The 11,132-nt window shown below is 39.6% G+C and overlaps 1 protein-coding gene across 1 annotated transcript; it reads left to right on the forward strand.

Moving 5' to 3' along the window:
- Positions 1–1,681: 1,681 nt before the first annotated feature.
- LOC137977187 (adenosine receptor A3-like) lies at positions 1,682–2,629 on the forward strand. The gene has a single exon (XM_068824455.1). The coding sequence runs from the start codon at positions 1,682–1,684 to the stop codon at positions 2,627–2,629; it is 948 nt and encodes a 315-aa protein (XP_068680556.1).
- Positions 2,630–11,132: the final 8,503 nt, after the last annotated feature.

Below are 11,132 nucleotides of genomic sequence, written 5' to 3' on the forward strand. Positions count from 1 at the left end.
AAACTTTTTCGCGGAAAGAGATATTTCGAGGGTGCCCTATACTTTTTACGTGAAGCGTGATGGGGCGATTTATTTTCTCGTGAATCGTGACTTATTTTTTTTATTCGTGATTCGTGATTAAAGATGGTAAGATCTTTTCATGTCCACGTGAACGAATTTTTTTAATTAATAATGCATTAAGTCCAATGGCGCGTATACGACCGGAGAAGCTGAAACTGTAAAACTCCACTGAAGAAGACATTAAAGTCGAAACCGGTCCGGATAATGGCTTGTTTTGGTTGAGACGGCTGGATCGACACCCAACCATAAGTGTCCAGCCTTAATTTCCACTGCGAAACCGCAAGGGAGGTTCCGTTAAAGGAGTTGGGAAGCAGGCAGGATCTAGAACCCCTCTCCTGGCAAGAGAATTTCAGTGCAAATTATATATATATAAGTTTTTTTGTTTAATCCGTCAGGTTGTAGTTATGCTCTTTTTGAGCCTACTTTTGATATTAGCTCGTGTAACAGATGATTCACTATGTCATCTTTGTGATCACAAATGTCACACACAGCTTTTCAAACGCCTGACTAATCAAATATTAGAGATGCAGTAATTAAAACATATGACCACAATCTAGAGTCCACTCACAGAGACACAGACTGCGTACAAAATAGAGTATTCGGAAAACTTGCTTAAACGATTCGGAAGCTCTCTTTTACATTATCAATTAAGCTCCCATATCAGATCTCTCGTTCACTTGTATCCATTCTCTACATATAAGTCTTTAACAAGGGGTAGAACCTCATGTTTTTAATATGTTGTTGCAATTGGGAAAAAGTAATTGGGCCCGGATCAAATTTTACAAGCATTTATGGGAAATGAACTAGTGAACTTTATTTAAGTGTTTAGTCTAAAATAGCAGCACCCACTGAATAATGAAGTATCGCATATGTAGCGAACATATTTGATCGCAATCTGGAGTTCACTGACAGAGCAACTTGAGTCACAGACCGCATTCAAAGTACAGTACTCATTCGGCAAGTATCAGAAAGCAATTTTATATCCAATGCTGATGCTAACGCTAACCGGCTCAGCGTCTTGAACGAAAAATGGTGATGGTACTTTCCATCGCCTGTCTCTTTTATTTTTTGCATACTGATTATTAATGGTTCGGATGATCAATTATTTACGAACATCGCACCAATACTTTCGATTCCCCCGCAGTAGAACCTCAAGTTTTAATATGTCATTGCAACTGGGAAAGCTTATTGGGCCCGGATCTAATTTTGCAAGCATTTATGGGTAATGAACTAATGAACTCTATTTAAGTGTTCAGTCTAAAACAGCATTTTGCACTCACTGAATAATTAAGTATCGCATATACAGCGAATATATACGATCGCAATCTGGAGTTCACTGACAGAGCAACTTGAGTCACAGACCGCATTCAAAGTAGAATACTCATTCAGCAAGTATCAGAAAGCAATTTTGTATCCAATGCTGATGCTAACGCTAACCGGCTCAGCGTCTTGAACGAAAAATGGTGATGGTACTTTCCATCACCTGTCTCTTTTATTTTTTGCATACTGATTATTAATGGTTCGGATGATCGATTACTTACGGACATCGCACAAATACTTTCGATTCCCCCGCATTAACCATTGAGAAATAGTTCTGCTTGATCAGCTCGAAGTAGTACCAATGGCACTTGCAAACTTTTCCAAAGTTGGAAGACAGAAAACAATGACCGAACTGCTTTGTTCACAAGACCTCACTGAAGGAATACATCATGAACTGCGATGGATTGCAGCTATTAACATTTTGCTGTCTTTCACTGCATTTGTTGGAAATGCCACCTTCTTAGTCTCCCTTAAAAAGGTATCCTCGCTTCACCCACCGTCAAAACTCTTGTTTCGTACCTTGGCCACAACGGATCTGTGTGTTGGTATCATTGCTCAGCCTCTGACTGCCGTCGCACTGATGCCAGAAGTTAAACAACATATTCAAGTTTGTCGATGTGTTAGTGCCATACGTTTTTTAGCAGCTTACCCCTTGTGTATGGTATCCATGCTTACATCGACTGCGATAACCGTGGACAGGTTGTTTGCCTTGTCGTTGGGGCTCAGATACAGACAAGTTGTAACTCTGAAGCGGACATATCTTGCTGTGACCTTCTTTTGGGTGTTGTCTATTGTATTTACAGGGACTTCATTTGTTAGCACTAGGGTAACGCCTTGGTATTGGTTTATAGTTGTTTCGTCGAGTTTGGCAATATCTGCTTTCTCTTACGCAAAAATATTTCTTTTGCTGCGCCATAATCAAAATCGAGTCAACAGTCGTGTTTTCTGGCAAAGACAACAGAACCAAGCATTTGGATCGCCAAACGCAGAAGTATACACAAAGACAGTTTTTACTATCTTGTGGGTGCAGATGGCTTTGTTTGTTTGCTATGTACCTTACAGTATTGTTGGCCTTATCATTCGTAAAAAGACGAGTGTGTCGATTGTTTTCATCTGGAGATGTGCAGGAACATTACTTTTTAGTAACTCTTCCTTAAACCCGGCTCTTTACTTCTGGAAGATGAGAGCCGTAAAAATTGCTGTGAAGGAAACAATAAGAAACACATGCTTTTTTCGTGGTTGCAGCTAACGCTTTAATAGTTGTTTTTAGGTTGTTAAAATCATTGTTTTGCCTTTCTGAAAACATCTCAGTTTCGAACCAACCCTTTTAAGGAACAAAATTTATTTGCTTGAAAGGGAGAAGTAATCATCGCACGTAGCTGGACAATTTATAGGCAATTGTAGCTTATAGGTACATGAAAAAATGCAAGTGACTTCAACGGGTTTCGAACCAACCCCGGCATGACCTATGTGATGTCGATGCAATGCCTTACTAACTGAGTTATGGGGCAACTCAGTTCAGTGGGAGTAGGTAAATTTTTTGGGCTCATATGTCTCGTAAAAGGACATGATGAATGAAATAACTGTAATTTCGTTCTTTTTTTTCAAGCTTTATTCCGGGTTATATTGTTAATGGAGCTCAGTGCAATACATCATGGATGTGTTATTCTTTTAGCGAGGAAGATATCGGTATCAACTAGAGCAAATAAGAAAACCTAGTACAGTGTCTGTTGTTGCGCATTGTGAACACTTACTAGTTTATTTCCCTAAACCGACTGAAAACATCTTTCTCGATAAATCCCTTTTAATTTACCGGCTGTGTTTAATATTCCGGTAAGCACGCGTTGCTTTTGCCAATTACATCCACTTTTCAGCGAATTGTAGTTTCGATTCATACTCAACCACATCGCGCTTAATCATCCTCAAATTTTGACCACTAGTAGTCGAACCAAACATAGTCATTCGTGAATTACCATAAGAACTGCCGTGTCTGTCAGATGGGGATTTTAAGATACGAAAAAATATTATCTTAAGAATCGAAAAAGCATTTATTTTAACGAAATGTACAACTGACGTTAATCAATCCTTAGCAGAGCAGGATATTGATCTTTCGTAATTGAAAGTAACACATTTCATGCGGCTCCATTTTTATTGGATAGCTAAAGGAGGCAAAGATAACAAACTTTGCAATTGATTGGCATGATATTTGGTGAAAACGACTGCCCCAGCTGTGAGTGTAAACACGCACTGCCTATGATTGGACTAAAAGGAAAAATGTTGACTTAAATGGCTAGCTGATCCGGCAGGTTATGAGGTTGACATGCGGACTACAAATTTCAGATATATGTGCATTGTCATTTCAATGAAAACAAAGATAGCCCCGTATTGATGTTACAACCATTCGGGTTAATGGATGTAATTAATAAACAAATTTTAATCGAATTGAATTTTATTCTGTATTTCAATAGAACATTGAGATTGCTAATAAGTTCCATTTCTTCGTGATGTTCTATATAAAAATGTATTAATGATAGTGTGATAAAGAAAATAAAATAAAATACAGAAATAAATAAATACATAAATACATAAATAAACAAAAGCTCCTCCTCCCTCACCTAAAATGAAGTCTCACGATGCTTATATAGATCATTCAATTCCTGCCAATGACGTTGAGTACTCCTAGATCACAGAATAATCAGAACATTTTCGCCAAGCTCCACTTTCATTTGTAGCCCCAGTGGCTAGTTGCACATAATGCCTTTACACAGTTCTTTCACTCTACACTGTTAACTGACTGTTAACTTGGGACCATCTTTCCATGATCTCATCCGCGCCTCTTCCCTTTCTTTTTTAAATGTTCGACTCCACGTGGTCTTTTGCCTTCCTTTTCTATCTTTTACTTCCGGAACTTACAATCTTGGACAAAAAGGGTTGAGAATATTAAAAACAGAGGTTATTTTGCGCACTACGTCCTCAATATCGCACATTATTAGCGATCCCGCTCCCCCCTACAACCAGTGTTGATAAGCCCAGGTTCGACATGCTTTGTTTCGTCTTTGTTTCGTCTAGGAGGGGGGGGGGGGGGGTGGGGGCAAAAAGAGAGCTTATTTTTCATACTCGTGATCAGAGTTTAGTCCAAAAGCAGAGTTTTCTCAACAATTTTGTCCAAGATTGTATTTGGTATAAACTATCAAATATCTGTCTATATGAGAGTGTGAACACTCTCATATGTTTATATTATGTAAAACTCGTCTTCTCATAGCTGATACACAGTAAGTTGTCGAGGATTACTTGTCATACAATAATATTGCGTAAAACAAACATTGTTACAGCAGTGCCATGTACGTGAATTGTTTGCATAAGATAGGGTTCTGTTTACTTTACTTTACTGCACTGCGGATTGCCGTTCTTTTACATCGTGGAATTCATACATTAGTACGATTAAGAAGTAAGAGATCTACTGCGTCCTATAACAAGGAAAATATAAAGGAGTTATATCAAAACCAGTCGGCCTTGCCCTAGCTGTTTTTGCCCACTTTGGTTTACAGTGATCAATATGTATATACAGATATGAAATTATCGCAGATATATTTATGTAAGATTACACACAATAAGGCAATTGCACGGTTAACAAGTGTTAATTTTGTGTGTTCTTTAACTGACATAGATTTACGGCGAAGAAATGAGAAATTTTGGTCGGTTAACGTGATTTGAACAGATTTGAAATATTTTTCATGACCAGTCTGTTTTTAGCCAGCCGGTGTGTTAACCGTTGAAATGCGTCACTTTTTGTAAGAAATGTAGAAATCTCATTGATTTTGTGCATAGCTTATACTCATTAGCAACGTCTGGAGAAAACAGTAGGGGAAATAAAGATAATGCCTCGTAGTTATACTTAAAATTCGTGACAATTCGTATTCGAAGACGCACGGTTTACAAACAGGAAGTGGGTTTCTTGCAACCGGAAGTAATTTGCTCTATTACTTTTTTGCTCCTATTATACCACATTTTTGTTTGCTTTCCCAAAAGGTTTAGGGAACTGTTCTCTGACATATTTTTCAAAGAAGGGTCAATCTAGTTCATCGTTTGGGTCACATCTGATCACACCTTTGTTGTGGCTTTTACCAACGAACAGCGTGACAACTTCCCTTTTAAGGCTTTGGACACCTTTCTTGATCCTAAAGATTGTTGCTAATGAAACTCCTACTTCCTCAGCAACATCTTTAGCTTTGTCGTCATGATCTTGCACCTGTAATAAAATATACGCTCCTAAAGCGTCGTCAACATGCCTTTTATGTACCATGTCCAGTTGTTTTGATAATGAACCTCAATGATGACGTAAGATTGTTTTTCTTTTCTAGGGTTAATTAACTCTAATTGTCAATCGAATACCATGACGACATGCCTACGACTGATATATTTTCTGTTTTGTACTTACAGAACCCATACATACACGCGTTTTGTGTTCTTGGGCAAAATGGTCCCTAGACAGTATTTGATATAAACTATCAAACATCTGTCTAGCTATATGAGAGTGTGAACACTCTCATATGTTTATAGTATGTAAAACTCGTCTTCTCATAGCTGATACACAGTAATATATATATATATTGTTGTTTTTGTTCTGTTTCTTGTTCTTTGTGTGTGTAAAGTAGTACATTATTATAGAAAAAAAATCAATAAAATACAAAAAAAAAAAAACAACAATTCGTAACCTCCATGATACATTGAAGTGCCACTTAAGCACAAAGAAATGTATTCTGAAGTATAAAGACTGTTGCCTGGTTTTCTCAGAAGACATCAAAGACATGACCGACAACTGCCCTACTCGCATGTGGTTCTCCAACATTCGCTGCCACAAAACATCCCGACGCACCTCTCAATGATGTGGGGGCGTTGGCCAGCCAAGCCACCGTAACGTTTATTCAATCTCAACAGACGAATAACAAACTAAGAATAAATCGCAACAACTAAGTGCATCAAAGGCGACTTAGGGCAGTAACGACGCCTTTGCAGTTTTACGGTATCCTTATATCATCTAAAATATGGGTATCGGCTTATAAGCGAATAATTACGATATTGGATGACTTGTGAATGTGGCTTAGTGCCTGAACAATGTACTAGTCTTTCATTTCGTGTTTAATGTACTGGGTGAATCATTGCCTATTGTAGAATATATCATAAGCTCACTAATGCACGCATTTTAATTTGTTCTAACCTAATAATTATGACACATTGCTGATGTCATCAGCAAAAACTTTTAATTCTTTATCATTGTAACGTTTTTTGTTTGGTTTCACAGCACGACTTAGGAGAAAACAGCTAGAAGATAAATACAACTCAACTGGAAGCCATTTAAGTGCCCCTGTGACCAAATAATCAATTCATATTTTTCTTTGGATTTAAAAACTATGTTAACAAAACTCTAAGTGACCCACGTTTTAAGCCTTGATTTCAAAAAGACACCTTTTTATTTTAACTGTAATTTTCCTTTTTAATGGTCCGCCATTACTAACATTATGTCCTTGAGAGAGCTGGATCGAGGAGAAAATGATGTCAAAGGCTCACTCCTGAGAATTGAAAGGTGGTCCGTTGTCACTTAACAGCTCAACAGGTATCCTATGTCGAGCAAACTGAGACACCTTTTTATTTTAACTGTAATTTTCCTTTTTAATGGTCCGCCATTACTAACATTATGTCCTTGAGAGAGCTGGATCGAGGAGAAAATGATGTCAAAGGCTCACTAGTTTAAGAATGCAATGCGTCTGTACGCCGCAGAATTAATATGCAGCACGGGGGTTTTGGGCTTTCAGACTTTTAAACTCACGCTTTGCATATATAATAAGCTGCGTTCACACGCTGAAATTTTAAGCTAGTGAGCCTCTTACGTCACTTTTCCCTGGATCCAACCGTCTGAGGTCCAATCCGTCAGTTTTGAACGTGAGTAATGGCGGACCGTGAAATCCAAAACTTACACTCAAAGTAAACGGCCTTTGGATAAAAATCAAAGCTCAAAATTTTGCCAGTCAGGTGTTAAGCAAACACACTTTCAAAATCTGAAGGAAAAAAGCAAGTGGTTTTTTTGATCACAGGGGCACTTTAAAGTATTTATTAAGTCAATCCAAACATGTTCTCGCATCCAGGTATTTAAAACTCCAAACGATATCTACGACATGTAACAAGCTCTTCACGTCACATCACCCCTTTTCACAAAGAAAACTGTAAAAAAAAAAAAAAAAAAGAACAAACTTGTATCAAGTGTCCTATCTGAGGGGTTTCCGGATCATTCGGCCACTTCTTGTAGTACCCACAGCAGGCCCTGGCGTACTTGTAAAAGTAACAGAAACTAAAACAGTCTGCGGCCTGGAAACTTGGTCGTTATCTGGTGGTGGCTGAACCAAAGTGGGACTATCTCAACACTGATAGATTTAGCAACATAACAGTCCAAACGTTTTGGACCAGTTGCAGGCTGATCTTGATGATGCGGATTAGTTGAGAAATCTGGAAATGGGGAAGTATAAAAGGGCTCCCTTGTAAGTCTGAGGTGCCTCCTGCAGGTACAGCCATCCTCCGTGATGTCAACCTCCTTATCCACAGTAGCTTTCGTCAATCTCCTAGAATCTGTTCAAGGCTTTATACGTTCTACATCTCCAGGCTCCAATCAACTAAGCTCTTTCGCACTCCTGTTGTACGTAGTAGTAGTTTCCTTTACCTTTTCTGTTCATAATCTTGCGTGGGACACCGTGAACGGTCTCAGAAACAAGTAGCCTTGAAGACGTTGGCCACAATGCCCTTGTTCTCCGTCGAAAGAGTAGCTGCAATTAGGGGAGAACTGGAGTATGTCGGGGATGCAATACCGACAAATGTGGGTTTGCTTCAGCAACACGTGGGCAATTTTAACCCCATTTTCCAATTTCCCATTAGTGTAACGTGGTGATCAGATAAGGTGTTCAAATTCATAGGCTGATGAAAACGCCTGGTACTCCTGAGAATTGAAAGGTGGTCCGTTGTCACTTAACAGCTCAACAGGTATCCTATGTCGAGCAAACTGAGACTTCAACTTTGAGATCACCTCCTTGCCTTTCTTGTCAAAAATTCTGTCCACCTCAAAGCAGTCAGAGTATTTGTCAAGACAAACTGAAAAGTGTTTGTTCTCAAAGTCAACTCTGTATTCCAAGATGACTTCGATGCAGTCTCTGCTTGAACTCCTCTCTCAAACTCAATGGGATCACCAAGCTCTCGTCTGAAAACCAAGCCATCTTGTACAGAAAGCTCATCCCTGAAACTAAAATATTCAAGAGTGCAATCCAGAACTTCATCTTGTGTAGCTGGCCACCCTGCTTGAATCACAGACTTTCGGAAGGACGTTTGCATGTCTGCTTCCATTGCTTGTTGAACTCTGCCGAGGCCTTTAAATATTTTTCTCTAGACGAGATCTAGCATCCGCTTTGAAAAATATATCCTCGTTAGGACACCTTTCTTGTGGATGCACAGGGAAGGTAAGGACTACTGAGGGTATCGGCCACATGGAGAAGCAGACCTTTCTTGTATTCAGCTTCAAAATAAAGGTTTTGAAAACGCAACATCATACTCTGAAGACGTTTCGAGGCAATCAACGAACTCTTCAGTTTCAACCTTGAATCTCTTGCCATAAACATAACTGTCAAACTTCTCAACCTCAAAGACTATGGTCAACAGCTACTTCCCGATTTTACCGCCCATTCTACATGCGCTTAAACTATGCTGCGAAGCATCACATTGTATCACTACCTCCTCTCTTCGGTTAAAGAACTTCAGAACAGGTGTGGACACTCACCATGGACACTCTCTTCCCACACAAAATCAATATCATCCTGAGAGGTTTAGTAATCTCCGATTGAGCGGTTTTCAAATGAGTGCCGTAAACCCAAAACAAAAATTACTTTGGTCAATAAAAAAGGACGGAGATAATCCAGTAAACCAATCAAAACTCGAAGTAATTACACGTAGCCCCCACAAACCGCGGGAAAATGTGCACGCACAAGCCACGATTGGTTTTGGTTTCACTTCTGATTGGTTGAAAACGTGGCGCGAGAACTTTGAACCAATCACTGAGTGAAGTAATGCAAAACCAAAGCAATTCGCAAATTTCTGCAGGTAATTCACCATTCCCATGATTCTGCGCACTTCTTGCTTGTTGGTTGCCTGTGGCTTACACTATGGCTTCTACCTTATCTTGGTCGTGTTTCAGTCCCTCCGCTGTAATGACGTGACCAACGTAAGACAGTTCTTGAAGCTTACACTAAAGCTGGTCTTTATTCAGCGAGATGTTCTTCTGAAGACAACGCCCTAGCAAATTCATGAACTTGCAATCATGTTCTTACAGTGCAGCATGTTCAGTGTCTCCTACACCAAACACAATGATGCCAGCTGCAACAGTCCTATATCGTGAAGTCCCTTTATTCGTATGTGGAGCTGGTGCTATGCCAAAGGGCATCCTTACCCAAAGAAAACGGCCCCAACGTGTATCAAAGGTTGTTAATTTACTGCTTTCGCCATCAAACAGTACATGCCAAAAACCGTTCTTCACATCGACAACAATAAAAAAAAAGCAACAGCTCATAAATAGTTGGCAATGGATAATGGTTAATCTTTAAAGCTCTTTCAGAGACACACACTAACTTCCCATTTGGCGTTGGGTTTCATCACCACCACCACTGTAGAGGGGAACCATTCTGTTGGCTCCGAAACTGCTGCTATTATTCCTTTACTTTGTTGATCAATTTCTCAAGTTCCATTTCATACTTCTGTTTCAGTGCAATTGGTGGTTTCCGAACGGACATCTGTACAGGTGTCACATTTTGATCTACATCAACATGTAGCTTGTCTTCCAACAAACCTCCTTCAAAAACACCTTTGTATTGCTCAAAAAATGGTGTCAGTGCAAGACCTTAAATGGCAGACGCTCCAAGCACTGGTTTGTTTTCTTCACCAACAATCTGCTTTTTTTTATGTTGCCTTGAATTTCGCACACTGGTCCTTTTCTTCCAAGTGTGGTTAACTTGGTACTACTGTTCGGATTCAAAATGGCCCAAGAAACTTCTAATCCATTCACCTCAAGATGCTCACAGACTCTTTTGTACACTCATTCAGGCAGAACATTTACAGTTGCTCCACTGTCCAACGGAAACTGGACATCGTGACCTTTAATCAACATCACAGCAGACAGCTTTTGAGAGTCAAGACTGTTTAGCAACTGCGAGTCCTCATATATTCCTCCGAGGACGAGTTCTGGTACATAGCATGGGCCTGCTGCTTCTTCTTTCTCTGCTTGGAGGGCTTGACAGGTTATCCACGTGATTTTTAATTAAAGTCTCCATATTTCAGTCATTTCCTTCCCCACGCAGGGTATTCTTCTTTTCTTTTCGTATGACGCTTCCCGCAAAAATTACACAAAATGACGGTACTACCACTTTCATCACCGGAGTTAACATTTTTAGAAACTCTGGATCTCGACCCCACATCAGAAACACCGCTTGTACTTGGAAAGGCGTTGCCTCGCTCGACCTACATATGTCAATACATCTAATCACGGCCCACGGTAAGTTTTGGTTTATGAAGAAGACGCTTACGAGTGCCATTATCCTGAATTCTAACAACAATTCTGTCTCGAATGAGACTATCCAACAGCAACCGTAGTTACACGTTTTTGCAGTTACATACGAATCTATAGACTTACCCGACTCCTTGCTAATTTGATAGCGCTCATAAAT

This window comes from Montipora foliosa, chromosome 11 (genome assembly GCF_036669935.1).
Source record: "Montipora foliosa isolate CH-2021 chromosome 11, ASM3666993v2, whole genome shotgun sequence".
Lineage (NCBI taxonomy): Eukaryota > Metazoa > Cnidaria > Anthozoa > Scleractinia > Acroporidae > Montipora > Montipora foliosa.